The sequence below is a fragment of the Cavia porcellus genome, unplaced genomic scaffold (genome assembly GCF_034190915.1).
Source record: "Cavia porcellus strain 051 isolate PalLab524CR breed Dunkin Hartley unplaced genomic scaffold, mCavPor4.1 scaffold_8, whole genome shotgun sequence".
Taxonomy (NCBI): domain Eukaryota; kingdom Metazoa; phylum Chordata; class Mammalia; order Rodentia; family Caviidae; genus Cavia; species Cavia porcellus.
In genome coordinates, this window is record NW_026947491.1 from 51,200,319 (window position 1) to 51,222,990 (window position 22,672).

The 22,672-nt window shown below is 44.7% G+C and overlaps 1 protein-coding gene across 2 annotated transcripts; it reads right to left on the reverse strand.

Moving 5' to 3' along the window:
- Positions 1-644: 644 nt before the first annotated feature.
- Positions 645-22,553, reverse strand: Avil (advillin). Of its 2 annotated transcripts, none has more exons than XM_063255040.1 (19): positions 19,653-22,553; positions 18,179-18,253; positions 17,217-17,413; positions 15,889-15,997; positions 15,693-15,803; positions 14,891-15,093; positions 13,597-13,675; positions 13,376-13,474; positions 12,333-12,486; positions 12,135-12,235; positions 11,541-11,678; positions 11,293-11,451; positions 10,071-10,250; positions 8,174-8,319; positions 7,130-7,274; positions 5,746-5,934; positions 4,776-4,844; positions 3,442-3,567; positions 645-1,219 (listed from the first exon to the last, which is right to left on the reverse strand). In XM_063255040.1, exons 1-19 carry the CDS (start codon positions 19,716-19,718, stop codon positions 1,106-1,108), a joined length of 2,460 nt encoding a protein of 819 aa, XP_063111110.1. In that variant the 5' UTR covers positions 19,719-22,553; the 3' UTR covers positions 645-1,105. The 2 variants fall into 2 exon arrangements, with proteins under 2 accessions (XP_063111110.1, XP_063111109.1); XM_063255039.1 differs by having other exon boundaries at positions 19,485-22,553.
- Positions 22,554-22,672: the final 119 nt, after the last annotated feature.

Below are 22,672 nucleotides of genomic sequence, written 5' to 3' on the forward strand. Positions count from 1 at the left end.
TTTTCCTGTTTGCATAACAACTTTAGCTTTTTCTCACCTTTCTTGTAACAGGGCCCAGGAATCAATAGTTGCATCTTACTGATGCAACTGACAATGTCTGGAGAACAATCATCAATTGTATTGCTGCCTCCTTCAACATAGATTTATTTTAGTGTCCCTGAAATTCTGAAGTTATACATTCTGTCTCATTCCTATGACACAGACGTCTCTTGTTTTGCTTTTGCTTTGTAACACTTCAGGCAAGCTTCTTCGTGGAGCTTCCCCAGTTACATCTGCTATGTAGGTTTCTTTGGAACTGTTGATTCAAACTAGTTATCTGGAAAATGTAGGTTCATTTGTTGATCCCTGTAGCATCCTTCAAAGCTGTTTGCAGTGCTCTACTCACCTGTTCTGACCTGTTACAGAAATTAGTAATGTCTCTGTACTTCTGTTTGAGATGATGGAGTGTAGGTGAATGAGTGCTGAGGTTTCCTGGACAGATATAAGGAAGAATTCTGACACTCTTGTGCCAGAGATAGGAATTATTTTGGTCCAGTTTCCAGATAATTCACTCAACATTGACTATGTATTTTCTCAGTACATTGCTTCAAACATAACATAAAATTACTGTAATAAGCATGCTCCAAATACTAGAAAGAACTCTGTTTGCTCTAACAAGTATCTTTATTTGAAAAGTTAAAAATAGTTTGGTACATAATAGATCTGGGCATTGGATTTGGATGTTAGGATAAATGTATATGCAAATAACTTCAGTGCTTTGTAGGTTAAATAGGTTTTAAAAATATTGATCTTAAAGTAAATGTAAGTCCTACATACTATTAAATATTTTAAGGTTAGTTTTTTTGATTCTGTCTTTTATTTCTCTAGATTCATGCAGTTTTTAAGTCTTTAGCTAAAAGGCCACAAAAGCCCCAAAATGGGTTATTATAGGTATATAACAACCAAGGAGTACAAGAATAAGACAAAATGGAGAACATGCTGTGATTTTGCAGACTCTTGCATCTAGATAAGTAGCTGAATGCCAGACAAAAGTTGATAAATTCTTTCCCAATATTGACACTCTCTGCACTCTTGTGGTCTTGCAATAAGCATAAGCCTTCTTGCCTTAGAAAAGCCCCCTTTGTTTCTTCAGTTGGAGCTGTTTCCAGCCAGGCAAAGCAGCAAATTGTCCTCTTGTGATGCCAAACACAGACACAAAGTCACTTTCAGAGAGGTAATTCTAAGACAGAAAACAAAGTTTCTAGTTAGAAGACAGGGCGCTTTTTTTTTTTTTTTTTTTTTTTTTTGGTACCAGGGATCGAACTCATGACCTTGTGCTTGCCAGCCAGGTGCTTATGCCACTGAGCTAAATCCCTGACCTGACAGGGTGCTCTTAAGGCCAACAGAAGTGGGGGAGTAGGGACAAGAGGAAGGCCTAGGTAGCTTTGAAGGGGATGTAGGAAGAATTTTTCAGAAAGACTGTAATGGACTTAAATTTTTCAGTGCAGAAGTTTCTTCAGGTGGAGCTCCCCTGTTACCTGTGGAAGAACTTGGACTACCTAGTCTCATGGTCCCTGTGTTTTGCTGGTACATTATGGATTAGATTTTGGCAGAATGGGAAACTAAACTGAGCGATGTCTTTTCTTGCTTAATGGTAGTTATGTCCTCAACTATCACTTTTATTCAGAACTTTAAAAAAAATCGGGGAAGGGGGTTTGCTGGAACCTAAGTCCAAGGCTTGGTGCATGCTAACTAAGCACGTTTTTCCACTGAGCTACACTGAGTTCCTTAGAACTTTTCAAATATGTGCATGATCAGATGGATCTTAATACATTTCTAACGTTTATTGATAGGAATATTTTGTATTCAAGTAAAGATTATTTGTATGGGGACTCTTTTCAAGAATTTTAAGTCCAGATACTTAAAATTTGGTTAGATAAGTCATTGTGAGAACCCCAGAACCCTTTCCCAAATTAACTTTTAAGGAGAAAATAATTCATTCAAAATAAATGTATAGCTCTGTGGCACAGCATCTGCCTGGCAAGTACAAAGTACTGAGTTCGATTACGGTACAAAACAAAAACCAAAAAAACCCTCCAAAGTAAATATGTTAATTCATTCAACCAAAGCTTTAGAAGTGCCTAGTCTCTTCTTGGCACTGTGTTAGGTGCTGAAAAGCTGAAAATATGAATAGGACAGATGAGGGCCTTCCAAGGATATTACTAGAGGGAGAGATAAGCAATGAAGGTGTTTAAATGAACCGGAACAAGCTTAAACACCATGTATTGTCTGTCATTTGAGTAAGTCATAGTACAAGGAGCAAAATAAGGGATTGTAGAAGGAAATAAGAGGTTGGATCTCTTGCCAGTGGCAGAGGCCCAGGAGATGGAGGGGAAAGGCAAGTAAGAGTTAAGATATGCCATGTACAGGAACCTGACAGCCACTATGAGTGTGAATATTGTATGTCATAAATATGAACTAAGAATAATTCAAAAATGGGAAAAGAGGACTAAGAAATGGAAGGAAGAAGGAGAAGGGAACTTAAAAACAATAGTGTTATGTTCACGTTCATAACTCCCAAGATGAATGTTAACTTCATGTAGTACAAACAGGCACAAATGTAATCCAAAGATAACAACTGGAGGGGGAGAGGAAAGCCTCACTGGGGAGACGGTGGAGCTGAGACCTAAAAGGTGAGAAGGAGCTGGCTCGGACTGTTTGGGCAGGAGCACTAGAGCAGGGATGGGATGAGCATATCCAGCGAACAGAAGGGCGGCTTAAGAGTAATGAGCAAAGAGGACAGTACATGAGATGGAACCTGAGGGAGGGCCAGGGGCCAGGGTATAGGCCTTTGCATTTTTTCTGAGTGTATTGGGAAGCCAGCTAGGGTGTTTTAACAGGGAAGTGACATCTTTAGAGAATCCCTTTGATCTTGGGGGTGGTAGTACTGAGGATTGAACCTATGGCCTTCACACTGAGATAAATCTCTAACCCTTTTTTTATTTTTTGAGACAGTGTCTTACTAAAGTTATTAAACTACTCAGGCTGGGCTCTTGTATATTCCTCCTGCCTGTGTTTCCCAGGGTGCTGGGATTACAGGCTTTCACTACTAGACCCATCTTGGCCATTATTCATAATTGTGTTTATATGAGATGGAGACTGGTTGGATCCCAGTAGTCCAGAATAACTGGACTAGAGTAGCAGTGGAGAGATGGACAGAGTAGATAGAGGCTCCCAGATGGATTGGATGGATTCATGTGAGAAGTGAAAAAAGAATCAAGGAGTCCTTATTTTGAAGGTTGAGCCACTGGGTAGCTGCTCAGGTTTCCCTTGAGTGATTGTCTATGATAGGTCAGAACTGTCCTGGGCCATTGACTAAGATGGGTGCTTTACTAAGAATGGGATGTGTGTGTTGTGTGGTGTGTATGAGTTCTACTTCTGACAATTCCTTCAGCCGCTTACCTCCTTTTTGGCAGGGTTGACATCCTCAGGTAGCCCCTGATTCTGACTTTTTAACAGAACTTCCATAGAGTAATATTTTGGCTCACTGTCATCAGAATTTAGGGACAGGGTAGCATTCTTCATGTCCTAGGTAAAAGAAAAACTATTTAGCATCTTATGTAATCACAGTTCTACACTATGTGTAACTTTCAACATTTTGCCTTATGCCACTTCACCCTTTGTAATCATCTTTCAGAAGGATGGTCCCCAAAGCTGGCTGTATGTCGGTATCATTTGGGACTAATACACTTTATAGTCCTTGGGAAAGCTGATTGAGTCTGGGATGGATCTTTATAGTTGACCTGGCATACATTCTGTACTTAAGTCTAATGATGATGATGATGAGGAGGAGGAGGAGGAGGAAGAGGAGTTGGTGCTGGGAATTAAATCCAGGGCTTCATACATGATGAGCAAGTGCTCTACCACCAAGTATACTCTTACCTAAATCTCTTGAACATTTTGATCACATACCTCCTCATGGCATTTTTATTTAAGCCTTACATGTCCAACTTTTAAATGTCTTCAAATTGAACCCATTTTTTTCTTAAGTATCATTTAAAAACAACTGCATGAACTTTAGCCTTGGACTCTAACTTTGTAGACCACAAAGGATAACATTGCCAGGTGATGCAACATCTGGTGCTGTACACTAATCCTGACATGAATGAGCTATTGGGTTCTTGGCTGAAGGTCCACTTCTTTTAGCTGTTGAGACAGGGGTACATGCCTTAAGTTTGTGTGGACTTTGCTGTCAGAAAAATGATAAAAAAAATTATTTGTGTTAGAAACTTTTTTTCTGAAAAATACTGCCAAAAGTCTGTCTCTCTGTTTCTTTCTCTCTCTCAATCTTGAATGGCAGAGTGGGATAATAAAGTTTTATTTTTGTTTCTTTTTTAGATAGTCTGTTCTAAATTCTGGAAGGCAGTAAAATAAGGAACTTGGCTCTGCTGATTTTTAAAAAAATGTTGGGCCAGGTGCTGCCTGTAATCCCAAGATTTGAGATGCTGAGGCAAGAACATGGTGAATTTAAGGCCAGCCTGGACTACATAATGAGATTTCATCTAGAAAACAAACCAAAACAAAGGAGTGGTTTAGTGGTAAAGCCCTTGTGTAGCATGCATGACATCCTGGGTTCAGGCTCCACTACTGTGATAAATGAACAAACGACTTTATATCAAAATAGACAACTCCAAGAGTCCTGAGAAGGACTTGAGAGGCTTTTGCCTATGTGGCATCTGTAGCATTTGCTGTTTCTCTTTGGCCTTGAGGCTTCTGTAAGAGCAAAGCCCACTTACGGCAGTGATTTGTATGATAGCAGCAGCGTCTCCCAGCTCTTCCTTTAACTGTTCGTATGATTTTCCTGCCTAAGAGAGAGAAATCACAGGTTGATAGGGAAGTGCCATCTTTAACCTGGTGTGTTTTTTGTTGTTGTTGTTTTGGTTTTTGGTGCCAGGAATCAAACTCAGGACCTTGCACTTGCCAAGCAGGTGCTTGTGCCACTGAGCTATATCTGCACTCCTTAAGCTTGGTCTGTATTTTCAAGGAAAGCAAAAAAGCCAGAGAATCAGAAGGCATTTTGAAGATAAGTGTAATATAAAAATTCCTCCCTCTAGGTCTATGTAGGTTCTTAAACATGGTATTCATTTTTTGATCTTACCCTTTGAAACCTCCCTATAAGATCTAAGACAGAGCAGCTGAATATGAGAAAACCTGGCTTCCTTCTACTAGATTACTGTGACTTTGGACAAATAACTTGTCCTCCTACCTTCATCATTTATAAAATGGGAAGCAAAATACCTGCATTGACTATCAGGGTAGTTATAAAAATCAGAAAGCTGATGATATGCATGGGTACATGTTATAAACCAGTGATGGGGAACCTATCAGAGACCAAGTGCCCAAACTACAACTCAAAATCCACTTATTTATTGCAGTGTCAATACTGCAATTAAACCTGAATACTGACTTTTTAGTTTAGAAAAAACAAAAACAAACTCATACCTTAACATCTTTTGTCTTAAAAACAACACACGTGCCATAGGTTCACCTCTACTCTTATAAACTATTATTTCACACTGCTCACTGCTTAGACAACTGTAACTGGACTTACTGCAATGGGTAAGAAAGTAGAGAAGGAAAGTGAAAAGCAGGAAGTGGAACGGGAATGGGGAAGAGGAGGTTTTACTAGGCCCTTTACCCCACCTGCCCCAACTTCTTAATTCTGTGCTCCCTGGCAAAAACCTCTTTCCCCGTCTCTGTTCTTACACTCCAAATGTGAGGGTCCCAGGCCAGGAACCAGCCAGTGAAGGTGGGAGGCTCAAACCCCTGTTTGATGATCAGGATGGGCGTAGCAGGGTCTCGGCCACTGGGGTGAGTTTGCAGGTATTCCTGTGCAGTAGCAAGGGCCCTCTCCTTCTCTGTGGCATTGGCCTCAGCTCCAGTCCACAAGAACACCTGGTGTGCGGATTTAATATTTGTTAATGTGTTTGTACCAAGGACCAAGTACTAGATCAGTAACACTGCTCGTCTTTTGCCCTTGGCAATTCACAGCCACAGAAAATGTTCTCAACCTCACTTGCTGAGTGGGGAGAAAGATTGAACCAGCTTGATACTGGTGATTTGAATTGCCAGATATATCTCCCAAATCTACATCTCTATACCTGAGTGCTCGATGAACTTTAGTTCCGGAACCTAACATCTTGGGGAGCCACAGCAGCTCTTCCTGGACCCCCATCCTTCTGTGCTCACAGGAGAGACCTATCTAAAGCACAGTGTGACCAACTCACTCATAAACTACTTGATGTGGGAAGTCAGGCCTATACTTACTTCAGCTTCACCTCTACCAGGCTTCCTGACTCTATCCTCTGTCCTGATTATATTTCCTATCTTGATCTTATATGTGGTATTTCCTTTGCCCAGAAGGTCTTCTGCATTTTCTTTGCCAGTTAAAGCCCACAAATCCTTTGAGAGTGAGCCTGGAAGACTTCTTAGAGCCCCTAAACTGTGTTGAATGCATTAATTTGTGCTCCTGTGGCCCTTAGATGTATTGTTGTAGTGCAATGACATTTCTCTGGTCACTCGCAGAAGCCTGTAGATTCTGAGAGCAGGAACCCTTCACCTTGGTGACACCCGCCTGCTCAGCATGTTTTTCAAGCTGAAGAAAATAGCATGTAGAAGAGGTTGCCTTGAAGGTATCTTGTTTACACCCCTTCTGCCCCTAAAGGGCTCATATTCTCTGGATTTGGTACCTGTTGCTACTGATTCTAAGATAAAGAAGGGCAGGATGATAAGATGGCCTGACTTTCTCAAAGCAAGCTGGGAATGCTCCCAAGGTGATGGATTTTTTTTTCTTTTGTCTTTTTCCTTTTTATTGGTACCAGGGATTGAACTCACAACTGCCTGCTTGCAAGGAAGGCAGGTGCTTATGCCGCTGAGCTAAATCCCCAGCCCCAAGGTGATGGGTTTTAAACATCATTCTTTTCTGTGTCCTTGGAAAAAGTAAGCTGTTCTCTTGGTCTTCACTGACAAGTGTTTTACTTCAGAATTTCTCAGGCTTCTTTGGGCTTATTCTGTGTGGGGATACTACACAAAGCAGTGTAAACAATGGGAATTTTGGCCATTTGTTCAGAGTTCTTTTACAGTATCTTACCTGGTCCCAGGTATCCAGGAGCATCACATCACTTGGGTTCAGGTCATCCTGAGTAAAGTCTGTGATCTCAGTGACAATGAAGCAGCCGGTCTTATTGGAGCATTCAAAGAGACGGGACTGGACATCTAGGATTTCCTGCTGTAGTCTACAAGACAGTTCATTTAGAGGTTTGGAGTCCCACAGAAATCATGTTTTTAATGCTGAAAAAGATCTTAAAGTTCATGCAGTTTGTAGTAGCTAAATCTTAGAATCATCCTGAAGGCCCTGACTCATGAATGGATAAAGAAGATGTGGTTTTCTTATACAATGGAGTGCTGCTATGCCATAAAGAAGGATAAGCATGAGACATTCCTAACTAAATGGATGCACCCGAGGCCATACTGTTAAATGAAATAAATTAGACACACATGCATTGTTTCTTGGGCATGAGAAACTGAAAGTGTAAATAAGGACAAAAATGTGTAGTGGATATTGGGAAATGGAAATATAATGTTTAAATGAGAAGAGGAACAAGAAAGGAGGGAAGGAGAAAGAAGGAGCAAGGAAAGGGGCTGGGGATTTAGCTCAGTGGCATAAGCGCCTGCCTTGCAAGTGTGCAGTCGTGAGTTTGATGCCTGGTACCAATAAAAACGAAAATGACAAAAAATAAAAAAATAAAAAAGAGGAGCAAGGAAAAATGGAAACAAAGCTTTTGTAAATGTGGAGGGAAGGGGGGTTGAAGAGAGAAGAGGAGAATGGGGAAAAAAGCAGCAAGATATATCATTTTTTGATACAAATTCCTTATGATGAGTGTGATCATTATGTACATCTAAAATGCACCAGTAAAATAAAAAAAATTTTTTGAGACAGGGTCTTGCTATGCAGTTCAGGCTGGCCTTGAGCTCACTTCGTAGCCCAGGCTGGTCTCAAACTTGCAGTGATCCTCCTGCCTCAGCCTCCCGAGTGCTGGGATTTAAAATTAAAATTTTAAAAAGGCAAAACAAAACAGAATGGATGTTTGTGCAGCCTAGAGGGAGTCCAGGAAAGAGGAGGCTGTTTCTATACCTTTTATCATTGGCATAGGGAGCTTTTCCTCCCAGCAGGTCCCAGAACTCAGCCGACTCCTGACCTTCGGCCACAGTTTCCTCGGTGCCTCCACAGAGCTGTGTGGCCAGCTCCTTGGCCATGGACCGCTCATCCCCACTGGACCCCTGAGAGTGGGACAAGGAGAGCACAGACACAAGTCACAGCGTGCACTAAGGTGGAGAAGGCAGCTCCTGAAACGCCCGCCGGCTGTGGTCTGGGTCTGCTGCTGTGCCGCAGCGCCTCAGGACTCAGGACAGGGCGATGGGCTTTTCCTAGGGCTGGGAGTAAAAGGAAGACAGACTGAATAGACTCCAGAATCCCACTGAATGCTGATGAGTCACCTTTGCTTCAGCTTCAACTGGAATTTTAGTACCTATTTTTGATTATTTTCTTTTTAGGGAAAAAATTTAAATTATGTAAATATATGACTGTCTTTGTCACACAGTTCCATGAAGCTTGACAGACACGTGGAATCGTGTTAGCACAGTGACAAAACAAAACTGTTTCCTCAGTCTTTGCCAAAATTTCCTGGGACTACTCCTTTAGCATCAAACCCTCCCCAAATTCTTAATCACTGGGAACCACTCATCTGTTCTCCATCACTATAGTTTCACCTTTTCCGGAGTGCCATAATATTAGCCTTTGAGTATTACTTCTGTCACTTAGGATGAACTGGAGATTCACTCATCATGCTTATCAGTTGTTAATTCTTTTGTGTTGCTAAATAATATTTCAATGTATGACATACCACTATCTGTTTATCTGTTTTCCAATTGGATTCTTCTTTCTTTCTTTTCTTTCTTGGTACCGGAATCAGATGACCTCATGCTTGCCAGGCAGGTACTATGCCGCTAAGCTATGTCCCTGGCCCTGGATTGTTTCTAATTCTAGGTGATTATCAGTAAACGTGCTATATACATTTATATACAGTTTTTTTTGTGTGTGTCTTTTTCATTTTTATCGGTACCAGGGATCGAACTCATGACTGCCTGCTTGCAAGGCAGGTGCTTATGCCGCTGAGCTAAATCCCTAGCCCCTATATACAGTTTTTTGTTTGAAGCTTGTTTTCTAAAATTTTAGTTGAGTAAATTCTCAAAGGAGCAAGCTGGTTGGATCATGTTATAAATATCTGCTTAACTTTGTAAGAAACTGCCAAACTGTTCTCTAAAATCTGTACCACTTTGCAGTCTCACCAGCCATGCCTGGGTGTTCCTATTGCTTTGTATCCTGGCTCTTACACTGTTGGCATTTTTGCCATCCTAATAGATGTGTAGTGGTATCTCACTGTGGTTTTGATTTGTATCTCCCTAATGATTAATGATGTTAAGCATCTTTTGCTAGTCAGTTGCTCCCCCGCAGCCCCACACACCCTAAGTTGGGGTCTCAAACTATGTTGTCCAGCTTGGCAACTAGTAGTCCCCATTCCTCAGCCTCCCAGGAACAGCACCTAGGACTATAGGCACATGCCACTATGCCTGGCTTCCATTTTCTTTTGTAAAGCAGTTTTAGTGCTTTTAAAGGAACTAACAAATCCACATCATTGTGTGTGTGTGTGTTTTAATCCTGTATTAGCACTTGTCCTGTTATGAACCTCCAAGCTCACATGGGAGGATGGACTTATGTAGCCCTCATGAGTGTAGAAATGTATGGGATGTCTCCTGGGTATAAACAGGGATGTCAGTGAGTTTCTAATGGAGCCCAGATTGTGGATAATGTTGGTACTTCCTTTGAAAGTTCTATAGGAAAAAGGCTCTTCTCTTTGAGAACAGCACTAGTCTGTTCTTGATCCTGCTGACCAGGTACAAAGATGGGGGGTGAGAGGGGAAAGGAGTGGGTTCCAGGGGGGCTCAACTGACCCCCAGGCCAGCCCTCCTACCTTGCCATACCACAGGTAGTACTCTGCCTGGGTTTGAAGCAGGAAGACATCATTGGAATTTAAGGAGGAGGCAAAGGCTGAAACTTCCACTGCTTTGGTGTTAAATTTGTCATTTCCTTGAATCTGGAAGAGTCTTACTGGAGGGTCAGGCTCAGAATTTCCTTTTCTAGATGTCCCACCCTAGAGAAAAGGAGAAAAACAGAGACCAGAGATCTATAGAGCACCATGTGAGCACTAGGCTGTCTGCTACAGAGATGTAGATGAATCTGGACACCATCTCTGCCCTTCAGGAGCGTCTACGTTAACTGGAAAGGATCGGGGTGAGCTGGGGTATTGACACCAGTAATGGTTCCTACAATCCTCCCCTCCCCTTCTTTCCTTCCATCCTTTCTTCCTTCCTTCCTTCCTTTCTTCCTTCCTTCTAGATCACACTAAACATTCCAGTAATCCAGGTTAGTAATCCTCCAGCCTTAGCCTCCCAAGTGCTGGGATTACAGATTTGCTATCTTATCAAGTGATAGCAGCTTTCATTCTGAGAACTTTATTGTATTCAGGCTCTGTGACTGGTGTCTTACATAGGTGCATTAGTTCACTGATGAGCTCAGAGCTAAGTATAATGTTGGGAGGTAGAGCCTGCTCCAAGGAGGTGGCTCATTGGAGGCATGACCTTGAAGGGTCTATCTCCTTCACTCCTTTTTGGTCTCTCTCTGCTTCCTGTTGCCATGCCATGGACTATTTCTCCTCTGCTATGCCCCTCTGCCATGCTGCCCTGCCTTGGGGACAGCAGACTATGGGTTGAAATCTCTACAAATCATGAACCAAAATAAACCTTTTCTTCTGAGAGCTGTGGGTGTCCAGTATTGTGTCTCAAGGATAAAAAAGTAGCTAAGACATATAGCTTGAGTTTAAGGGGTACATCAGAGGGTGGGTTAAGTATGACACTTGTGGAGGTCTAGCAAGGAGACCCACCTGACTGGAAGCATGCGCATGCCTGCAGTGGAGGGTATTGCCCTGTACAGGGGCAACTTATGGAAGCCCTTGAATATGAATTAGAATGCTTTCAACTTGAATCCCAGGTAATTGGGATTTACTTGAGTGTCTTACATTCACCCCTTACTGTCTGTATCTAAGTCAAACTTAACTTCCTACCCTACACCATCTCATGCCTCCTCATTTCTTGGGTTTTATGATTTCGAGCTTTGTGTTCATGGTGCAATTTTACCTCATAAATAACAAGCTTTCCTTGGAAGATGGCCATGAAGTGGCGTGGCTCCTTCCCCATGCTGACCCGAACCTGCACCAGGGCTCCATCAAACTGCCGATCCAGCTCTACTGCCTGGTATGCTGAGGCTGCTAGCTCGTCCTGTGAGGCATGCCGGCCCTGCAGAGGTGAGTGGGGTGTGGTGTTCTCATCAGCTGGGCAGCCTAGGGAATATTCGGTCCAAAGCTGAGACCCTGCACCAGGCCTACCTGCCAGATGTATAAGATGTAATGCGGCCTCCCATTCACCTCATATGTATAGTGCACCAAATAGCAGTCTCCTCCATAGAAGAATCCATACCACTGGTGCTCCACGGGCATCAGCTCAAGGTTCTCAATTCGCCAGACCTGGGCACAAGAGACACAGTTCCCCAGAGATGGGTGTCCTGTTCAGAGAGCACTGCTGAAGGGAAGTTGACCATATTTAATAGAGAACCAGATGGGCGAGGTGCTAACATTCACTCCGAGGACCCCACCATATTCTGTTCTTCTCTGCCAGTGCTCAGGGCTCATCATATTTGCATGATTTGAATCCTGAGACTGTGTCGTCCCTGTCAGGTGCATCCCGGTGTTACCAGCTGGTTCTCTGCAGGCTGACTGATGATTTGAATATATCTGCCAGGTGAGTGATTGATAGCACATGTGGGGAGGTGACTTTTACTTCCCTGAAGCATTGTGGGGACACCCTATCTGCTCAGAAGCCTCTATGAGAATAGAGGAAAAGAAGCAAAGCAGACAGACTGACCTGCCCTCCAGTATAGCAGGGAGAGCCCAGAGGGCCAAGGCTGCTCTCGCTGAGCTCACCTCAACTTTCCCGCTGCCATCGTCTACCATTCTCTCCTGGGCAGCTACCTCTGGCTTGGTGTGTAGCACGGTCACATCAAACTTGTCCTGGAAAATCTTAGCTGAGGAGAAGGGGTTGGGAAAATCCAAGTAAGCAAGAAACACCCACGCCTGTCTTCTTAAGCTGGCAGTAAGAGGGCACTCTAGGGAGAATCTCACCAATTTTACCAATGTTGAATGTTTTCCCCAGGCCCGTGGTCTGGTCCTTCACTGACCACTTCTGGAACAGCTGCTTGAACATGGCTGACTCAGCTCCGTCATTGACAGTCTCCACGTTGGTGCTGCTGGGATAGCCCTTCATCTTGATGAAGCTCTGTACCCCAACACATACAAAGGCAGGTAAGGCAGGTCAGTCAGAGGCTACACTGAGTTCTTCGCTTCAGGTAATTCACCCTTTTGAAATCAGTTGGAGGATTCTTCTCTTCTGGGAGTCACAATCAAGTTCTAATTCACTTCCATTTGACTCCCAAGTTACCTGTCTCAAAAAAGTAACTGAGTGGAACATTTTGACTTCTCTTCATTAGCCTGTTGTGATTAGGTAATTACTGTTTTTGCAAGACTTAAACTGTAACTCTACTGACTTTCTGTCACAATCACTTGCTCATTTATTGCTTTGAACATGCCCCTTGCTTGGGTCATCTGCTGTGTCTGCACAAATATCATAAGCTCTTTGAGGACAGGACCATTAACCTCGATGTAACATTCCTTCATGGTAATAGTCTCCTATTACAGATCAGGTGCTGTGTGCCGAGTACTATTCTGAGTGCTTTATAAGTGGTACTTAATCCTCACAACTGCCCCGGAAGATAGGTATTAACCTTTTTTTTTTTTTTGTCTTTTTCCCTTTTTATCGGTACCAGGGATCAAACTCACGACTGCCTACTTGCAAGGCAGGCGCTTATGCCGCTGAGCTAAATGGTATTAACCTTGTGGTAGGTATAAGGAAACTGAGGCTTAATGGTGTTCAGTAGTCTTCCCCAGAACACTTGGATGAAAAATGATATAACTGGACCCTTTTCTCCAATAAATTTTCTCACTCTTAAAAAAAAAGGATATAACTGAATTTGAAGCCCAATTTGTATGTGTCTGACTTTGAAGGCTATGCACTAGCCATGATGTTCTATGCTCAAGTGCTTAGGATGGCCCCTCTGCGCATGTCTGTAATGACACTGGCAGAATTACAGCACATTTGTAGCTCCTACCAGGGCTTTTGACATGGCCGCCTGTTTCTCAACCTTTGTGGCTCCTTTTCCTTTCCACACATATATCTTGGCTCCACCTTGGTCCAGGATGTAGCAGTCCTGAAATAGTCAGAGATAAATGTGGTTATGGTTGCTCCAGACCAAAAGGAAGGATTTGCCCAAGGTCTGCTTCTGATACCAGGTCTGGATACCCCAAGATAGTCCCTTCAAGCTCTACTTACATCATGGTTCAGTAAGTCCTGGACCAGAGGCCTCGTGGATACCTCTGTGACTGCCAGCTGCCCGTCTGAGTCCGAGACACTGGAGAAGGGGAGAGGTTAGGTCATACCTTCTCTTTTATAAAGCATCTTGCAGTCACCTTGATGTTTTAGTGTGGAGTTTCTGGTCAGGGTTTGACTTCTTATGAGACACACATGGCTTGTACACAGACAGGAATGTATAGATTTTGTTTTGTGGAAGAGACTTCTGTATCTCTCTATTCCAAACTGAATCCCTTCCACCTCCCTGGGCCTATATGGACTATAGTACAGGGAAGGTCTCTAGAAGAGTTCAGGATAATTGCTACAAACAGAACACAGCTGACTCTGGTGGGGAGAGGGGGTCTCTGGACTCCTTCCAGGAGCTGAATTTTTTTCTCAAATCCATTTTATTTCAAGGAAAAAAAAGAAAGAAGAAGAAGAAGAAGAAGGAGGAGGAGGAGGAGGAGGAGGAGGAGGAGGAGGAGGAGGAGGAGGAGAAGAAGAAGAAGAAGAAGAAGAAGAAGAAGAAGAAGAAGAAGAAGAAGAAGAAGAAGAAGAAGAAGAAGAAGAAGAAAAAGAAACTAAAGCTAAATTTCAAAACCCATCCATTGGGGACAACAATGGCACATACATCGTGCACTGTCATCCCTGAATCGTTCACCCAGAGCACAGTATATTTGCATTCATTGTCTGAACAACACCAGCACAAATCTTTCTCTTCAGTGAGCTCAGAGAAATCAGTAGTATAACTATCTTAACTGATTTTTATATACATACACATATACATATATTGTTTCTTTCCAGGAGCTGAGTTTGAAAAGGGCCAAGTAGACAGGCACAGTAGAGCATGCCTATAATCTTGTGACTCTGGGAGGCTGAGGCAGGAAGATTACAAGTTCAAACCCAGGTCAGGCATCTAAGTGAGACTATGTCTCAAAATAAAACATTAGAAAAGGGGTTGGAGGGGATGGGGATTTAGCTCAGCGGCATAAGCACCTGCCTTGCAAGCAGGCAGTCCTGAGTTCGATCCCTGGTACCAATAAAAAGGAAAAAGACAAAAAAAAAAAATAAATAAATAAAAGGGGTTGGCAATACAGCTCAATATGAAGGCTATGGAAACACACACACACACACACACACACACACACACACACACACACACAGAATACTACCAGACTGCTGCACCCAAACGAAGGAGCCCAACTAAATGCCTGGTTTTCTAGGGAACATTTTCCCTCCACCAACTTCCAACCAGCAGCCAAGTTGTGCTACTCACTGATACAACGTGATATTTGACTTCTGCTGCTGATCTATGATTTCATCAGGTACTGCAGGCTTGATAATAGAGCGTCGGCCAAGGGTGTCCTGAAGGACCGTCATCAGCTCCGGGCTGGCTGCCTCCTTGTCCCCCTCAATCACTCCTATTTCAGCACGGCCCCCTCGCTCTCTGTCTCGAATATCCTTTGCCAGAAGCATAGCCTGTCAATGAAGCCCAAGAAAGCATTTGGCTCATCTGGACCCCTTTCTGCTTGATGGCTCTATTGGGTAGAATACTGGAACCCAGGCACAGAGTTATTCTGATGCTGAGGCACCCTGAGGTGAGTCTTGTACTTGATATGTCGGCTTACTAGCCATGGTTATGCATGCCTGTAATCCCAGCACTTGGCAGTCTGAGGCAAGTGGATCTCTGCAAGTTTGAGGCTAGCTTGAACTACACAGTGAGCCCCTGTCTCAAAAAACAAAGCAGAGCTGGGTGTGTTAGGGGGCATACCTGTAATCTCAGGAATTGAGAAGCTGAGGCTGGAGGATCACTTTGAGTTCAAGGCCAGCCTGGACTACACAGTAAGACTCTGACTCAAACCGAACTGAACCAAACCAAACCGAACCAAACCAAACCTAACCAAACCAAACCAAACCAAACCAAACCAAACCAACAAACAAAAAACACGGACTGCTCAGAAGCCAGGATCCACTATGAATCTTGGGGATCATCATAGAAAGAAAGGGGAAAAGAAACCAGAGTTTAGCCCCAGGATGAGGCCTGATGCTGAGGACAGAGCTTTAAGCAAGAGCCATACCTTCAGGCGCTCCCCACTGTTGCTTTCTGGGCCATTCCACTGGATGATGACTTTCCCAAGGTCTAGCAAAAAGACATCCCCTCGGTTAAAACTGTCCCAGCTCACTTCCACCTGCAAATGAGAGGTAAACATACTTAGAAAGATTCTTAGGTACTAGGTGGAGAAGCCTGGGCCCAGGACAGCCAATAGAACTTACTTCAGTGGCCCTGATGTTTCTCTTCCCTTTCACATGTAACAGCCGCTTCACATCGTAGGTGTTGGTCTCCACATGCTTCATCCCAGAGGCCACACCCCCTTTTTTATAGCTGAGGAAACATCCATTATTTAGGGAGCATCTGCTCTGTGCTAGGTTCAGGGAGACTGCTGTGAATTATGTTGCAGTAGCCTCCGCCCAGGAGGGAGATGACAAACCCTCAACCCTCGAGGTAACTGTTGCCCCACAAGTGATTCATACTTTGCAACACAGAAGGGCTTGTTCTGTTCTAGAAGCTGTCTAAATATCAGTGTGCAGTGAGAGAGAGCCATAAGTCAGGCAGAGGCAGAAACATTAATGGATCCCTTGGCCTTGAGACCACCTACCCCAGCAGTCCCCGATCCTGCCTCTGCACTCATGCTGACCTTGCTCCAACCCAGGTGCCCCATACTCCAAGGAATGCAGCCAGCACCCCTGCAGCAGAGAGGCATATCTTAGGCTTCCTGCAGGTGGTACCCTGTGCCTGGCAGGTCCTCAGTGAAGACTTCCAACCTGCAAGGAGCTGGCCTTGACTCAGGCTCAGAGTTCTGGAGCTCACTGGAATTCCCCTTTCTGTTTTATTCTCAAGTGTAAAGTTTTACGTGAACTCCTCAGTTCCTGGAATATTATCATCCCTGGTCTCATAATCCCCTCCTGTGTGGAGTTCTGTGCATTCCCTTTGATCTGTGTACCTCCTCCCATTCCTCTTCCCATCTCAGGCATCCATTCTACAAATTTAGCAGTTCCCTTTTATTTTTATTCTAATAAAATATGTCCTGCTGCTTTTATGCTTTATATTTATAAAACAGAGGTTGATATTCATGTTTCTTGCTCTGCTCACTGGGCACCATGTCGTTGTGTCCCAGTGTCAGGTGTGCGTCTAGTCTGGTGCTTCTGGAATCCACGCCCAGGGTGATCCTGGTGATGACATCGATGTTGCCCACATCTTTCTATCACCATTAATCATTCTACTGTATTCTGGTTTGTGTGTTCCTGTAGACCTGGGAATGTGAGAATTCTTTGAGTTACACACCTATAAGTGGGATTTGTTTTAGTGGCACTGACACTTTTCAGACTGAAGTGCCAGGCCACACTCCCACCAACAGTATATCCTTCTCCACTGCCTGACAAGCAGTTGGCATCGCCCCACTCTAATCTGTGCTATTCTGATAGACTCAAGTGAAAGCTTTGTTTTGCTTTGCATTTCCTGGGTTACTTTCTTTCTACATGTACTGGGTTTCCTCTTCTGTAGACTTCTGTTTCTGTCTGCTCTGTGTGTCAGTACTACTCACATGATGCCCTGCTTGAAGTAGCCACGGAAGGTGTCAGACTCATGGTACTGGACCTCTCGGTGCTGCACAGGGCTGCCTCCCAGGTAGTCATCTAGCTGTATGGTGTAGATGGCTGCACAGCTCTGCTCATCCTGAGAGGAGTCCTTCCCAATCCAGAAGTGGATGTTCTGGGAGAGGAGGTTGCCCACTTTCCGAGTCTAAGGTATAGCCAGAACGACCAGGTCAGGGACCAGCTCACCTTCTCTTTGCTGCTGGGCCCTCTGGCATGAGGAAGATGCAGTATACAGTAGCCTGAGTCCTGCCTTGGTAGGGTCAGAGCCCTTGTGTGTCCCTGGACTGGGGAATAGAACTGCCTTGTCCCCTGTGTAGATCTGTTATTGTGACTCAAGCTTTGGCAGCTTGAATTCCTTTCCACACTTGAGAAAATTTACAGCTTGTTATTCCTTAAAAAAAAAAAAAAAAAAAAAAAAAAAAAAGAATAGAGACCGCAGGGAACCTTTTATCAAATAGACTATGGACTCGCCCTGCAGGTCTCAGCTGTACACCTGGTCATGAGCAGCTGGTGAGTATGTCTGTGTGTGGGTCTGTCGGTGCTGTTCGTGGGAGAAATTGTTTCCTCCACTAGAATGAACACTTTGATGTTACAGGCAGGCCTTATATTTGACCTTCCTTAACCCCTCTTAAGTGTGGTACTTGGGCCTGGGAGAGAGAAGTGGTACATGTGGGCACTATGCTGAGGGTCAGGCTGAGGGCCCCGTGCCTGCCATCTGATGTCACATGGAAAGCTCAGGACTAGCAGTAACCTTTCAGTCAGACTAGAGGCACACTCCACCCCGTACTGGGCATGAACTGTGACTGACACCAGGAACCCGCATTCTTCCCTTACCAGCAGATCACTCAGCAGAGCCCAGGAATTGGCTCTGCGGGGAAAAGCCCGCAGGAAAGGGGAGGGTGGTGCTCACCGAGAGGACAATGTAGCAGTCGCCCTCGTAGAAGTTGCCATGGGCACTCAGAGGCACCAGTGCCAGCTCCATTTTCTGGAAGGACAAGGGACATACAAAGGCAGCATTCCCTCTCTTCCACACAACCTCCCTCAACCCTGTCACTGGCCTAAGTGGTGGGAGAGAAGGGAGATGTCCCCAGAAAAGGGTTCATATGGCTGGGGGGGGTGGGTTAGCTCAGCGGCATAAGTGCCTGCTTGGCAAACACGAAGTCATGAGTTCGATCCCCAGTATCAAAAAACAAAACAAAACAAAACAAAGATTCATATGGCTGCTGTTCTGGCTTCTATGAGTGCTGCCTACAAAACCCCAGATCCAAATCTAGGTCCCATCCTGATTTTCCTTTCCCTGCTCGGCCTCATCTCACCATACTGTGTGGAGGTGCCCCTGCAGCCCTTTGCAGGGACAGGAGGAAGATGTGAACTGTCCAATACCCCACCTCCAACCCCAGCAGCCAGGCCACCAATGCTCATCCACTCTGACCACCCACGCTGGCCAGGCCTGCTCTGCCGGGAGCATGGAGGTGGGGAAGCTGATGGCCTAGAGTGCCTGCAGGTGCCAGACTCCATGCTGTGTGTCCTACTTTTGGAGTCGGCTGGGGCTCTCAGTTGTCACTGTGTGTACTGCTTGTCCTGGAAGGACCATCCATACAGCCTCAGATATGTTTTCATCACTCTCTCCAAGTGAGGTGAACCTGCAGGCATACTGTGTGTTCTATGTAAAGCCTGTGTGCTGAATGTAAAAAGATTAAATATACTACAATTTCTGTAACTCCACCTTAGGATTCATTTTTAAGTAAAGTGGGACACTTAAAATGATGGAAGTGGTATGGGTCTCTCCAAGCTCTGAGAGCCTGGCTGAAGACTGACCCACACTTCCTAATTGAGGGGAGTGAAGGGAGGTATCATTGCTGGTTTAATACAGCAGCAAAGGACTGGATTGGGAGCAGAGGGGTCCTCACATTGGGGAACTACCCAGCCCAGGACTGCAGAGTCTCTGAGGGAGCCATGCCTGGGGTGGGGTAGGAGGAGGGATGAGCCATGACCCATCTATGCTGTGTCACCATCCACCATCCACGCTTTGTAGGAGCCGGAGTCCAGTAAGACTCCATGTCTTTGATGGAGTCTCCTGGGTGAGTCCCACCCATCTTTCCAGGACATTAACTGACAGTACAGACTCAGTTAATGGCTGGATAAAGGACAAGCTGAAGTTGGGCTCAGGGCCTTGCTTTCCAGGACTACAAGTATTTCTCCTGCTTGTCACCTACCTGCTTTGAGTACCAGGGAGAGGACAAGGGGAAATGTCGACTTTGATGCTGCCTCTCACTGTTCTTAAACCACAGACTCAGGAGGGCTGGAAGGCTGTTATCTAGCAGGCACTGGCAGCCAGATTCCGCTAACAGATGCCAGTGGTCAGGAGTAGCGTTCTGGCTCACCTCGATCCTCCAGGTGATGATCCCAGGGTCGTTGCCCACAGCTCTGAAGGCACTGCTTAGAGACATGGTGCTTGTCTTCCCAGGACTGAAACATCACAGAGCAAGAGGTGATGCCTCTCATGCTGGGCATCAATCCTGTTTGCCTCCTAAGTCAGTTCCCAATCTCACTGGCCATCCTGCCATGTCCTTGTGGTATGCACATCTACACCTGGTCACCATGACCAGGGAAACAACTTGATCAAGGTCACAGTGAGCTTGGCTGACTTGGTCCCACCTGCAATTCCTGGTTCAAACCCACCACAGCCTTTGCGGTAAAAATGTTAAACCCGGGAGCAGGGCGTGGTAAAACGTTAAACCCTCTGCTCACATTGCACACATTATCTTACTTAGTTTTCAGGTGAACTTTTCTTCACCTCATGCTGTAATAAGTTGAGGCTTAGAGAGGTTAAAGAAGCTGCTCATGGGCACACAGAATGAGCTCCGCATCCGATCTTAAAGCCTGGGCTTTCAGCCACTTTGACATATTGAGACCCTTCATAGGCTTATCTAAATTCTGCAGCAAGTTGGGATAAAATCTAAGAAAAACTATTTCCAAACTGAGTAGCTTTCTACCAAGATCTCTGCTTTCAAGGTCCTCTCATGTCACCTCTTTTGACTGTTCCTTGGGATTTTATTTATTCTTTTAAGTGAACTATCCTACAGCTCTACCCACTTTGCCTCTGTTGTATGACTCACATATTCCCTGAGCTTCTCGGCTGGGCTGGGACAAAGGACTCAGGACCTCTGCAAAGGGATAGGTGTGGCCTAGGCTTGCCTGTCCCTGTCTCTCCAACACAGAAAATGTGGAGGTCTCCACTTCCTTGAGCTGAGCAAGGCAGAGTTGGGAGATGAGGAAGCAGTGAAGAGTAGTCTCAGTGGATTCTGGGCTTTCTGTAGTTAAGGTGTGGTGTGGTTTATTAGGAACCTATACATGTCTGGATCTCCTGTGTGTTTTATGTCATTTGTCTCCCTCACTAATTCCTGCTCCAGGGAGTTTTCAGTATGACAATATGCAATACAGATAAATACTAGTTTCTCCCAAGAGGTCAAGGAAAAATTATGGGATTGATGGGTTTACATAAGACTGTAAAAATGTACCAAGGGAGCGTTGTATGGATTTTTACTATTGGGAGGCATGTAGCACCTGTTAGAGGAAAATAATGCAGGGTTGGGAACGCAGCTCAGGCCATTTTCCCAGCGTACTCCAGGTCCTGGGTTCAATCCCCACCCACTTGCCCACACAAACACAAGTATATCTGACCATTTTTTCCTTGAGCCTTGATGGACGAAACCAGATTTGGAGAATATGTGCCATTATCTAGTATGGACTTTGGCAAAGAATAAAACAAAACAGAAAGAGCAAACTCCCTTTGTGTACTGCTAGGACAAGACTAAATGAGAGCAATGCGTTGGAGCAGCCAGTGTTTGAGGATTTAATTCAATAACTTACGTAGCCCCACCCTGTGCTGCTCAGAACTGCCAGGAAATGTTTGGATTTTCTCCAAACCCTAGATTTCAGACATTAAAGGCAAAAGCATAGCCCAACTAGGAAAAGGGGACTGGGCCAATTAGTTCATTCCTTGGAGACAGGAGAAGTGTCAATTTGGTAAAAGCCAAACCAACTGGTATTAATTAGGACTGAGTCTCAGAGCCCAAAATCAGTGTTTTGCTTTCCAGTACACTTCAAAATTGTGAAGGAGCTCAAAGCGCCAGGAACCTCAAATGAACAGTATGTGTTCCAAGAGGGGTCCACACTGGAACACCCAGAAAACGTAATTCCATCTCAATATCAAAATTCCCTCAAAGGTCAGTCTTTCAAGTACTAGTTTGTTAATTCAGTATCCTGAGAGGACTGCAGAGGTCCCTCGGGCTCATAACCCTCCCTCTCACACATGCCCCCGTCTCACAGAGACGGCTCCCAGAGGAAGCTAGTTTTAACTTTTACCTTGTCTTCCCCAATTTGAAAATGTGCCCAACCCCTTCAGTGGGTTAACAGTGGCCTCTATATTTCTCAACAGGAAATTTGCAAAACTGCTCACAAACACTTTGTTGAATCATTTTAAAGCCTCATCCCAGAAGACAATGCCAAAGAAATTTCCATTTCCTGCTTTTTTTCCTTTAGTAGCATTGTCACCTGAGGAACAGCCATAAACCAAAGACCTTACCTTCTGTCTTCCCAGTATTCTAGTAAGTGAACAGCAGCAGGACCGAAGAACTACCCCAAAGCAGCAGCCTCCAGGTCTGGCCGTCCCAGCCTAATGGCTGCAGACTCTGGGTTATATTTGCTTGTGTTTGCATCTTTACCGCATTTTCCTAGTCCTGGCCAATCACGGGCTTGACTTATTCAAACCAGAGGGAAAGCTAATTATTCAAAGCAGCAAAAACAAGGAGAGTGGACTTTTAAGGGCTTCTTTTAACTCTAGCTCCACGCCCTTATCTATTGATTTTTTTAAGTGTAGAGTCCATCAATAATGCAAAGAGAGACAGGGAGGATATGAAATTTGCCATATTGTAGATATGAATGCATTAAGCTGATGACAGGAGGAGAGTCTAGAGCTGCTGGCTACGTGTGCCTGGATGTCCAGGCTGCTGAAGCTGTCCTGAGAAGCTTCTGGCCAATTCTTAAGAGTGGGGGAGTCAGGAGGGTCTCCATCAGCCCAGTGCGTATCAGAATGCCTACTATGTGCAAGGAGCAATGCTGGGCTCTCAATTTCAGGACGCTGGGTTTGGAAATAACAGAAAGGCACAAAAGAGAGTTGAGACTCAGTTTTCTTAGGGCTTCTGGTTCATGCTCAGCAGTCAATAGGACACCAAGGTGCTTGTTAAGCACCTGGATAGCAATGAGTTGGCTCCAAGAAGGAGAAACTAATGGAATTCGGCTTCTGTGACCTTGACTGGGAGCCCAGTGCTTATCCCACCTGGGTGATTCTTGGGTCACTGTGACCCAAAAGCCAGCAAGGGAAGAAGTTTTGTGCCCACTA

Excerpts from the sequence above, each read along its gene's own strand:
- Avil (XM_063255039.1), bottom strand. The coding sequence starts at position 19,718 with ATGTCTCTAAGCAGTGCCTTCAGAGCTGTGGGCAACGACCCTGGGATC. Across the intron at positions 15,998-17,216 it reads TACTTCAAGCAGGGCATCAT|CTATAAAAAAGGGGGTGTGG; the intron begins GTGAGTAGTACT and ends ATGTTTCCTCAG. Across the intron at positions 15,804-15,888 it reads GAAACATCAGGGCCACTGAA|GTGGAAGTGAGCTGGGACAG; the intron begins GTAAGTTCTATT and ends TCTCATTTGCAG.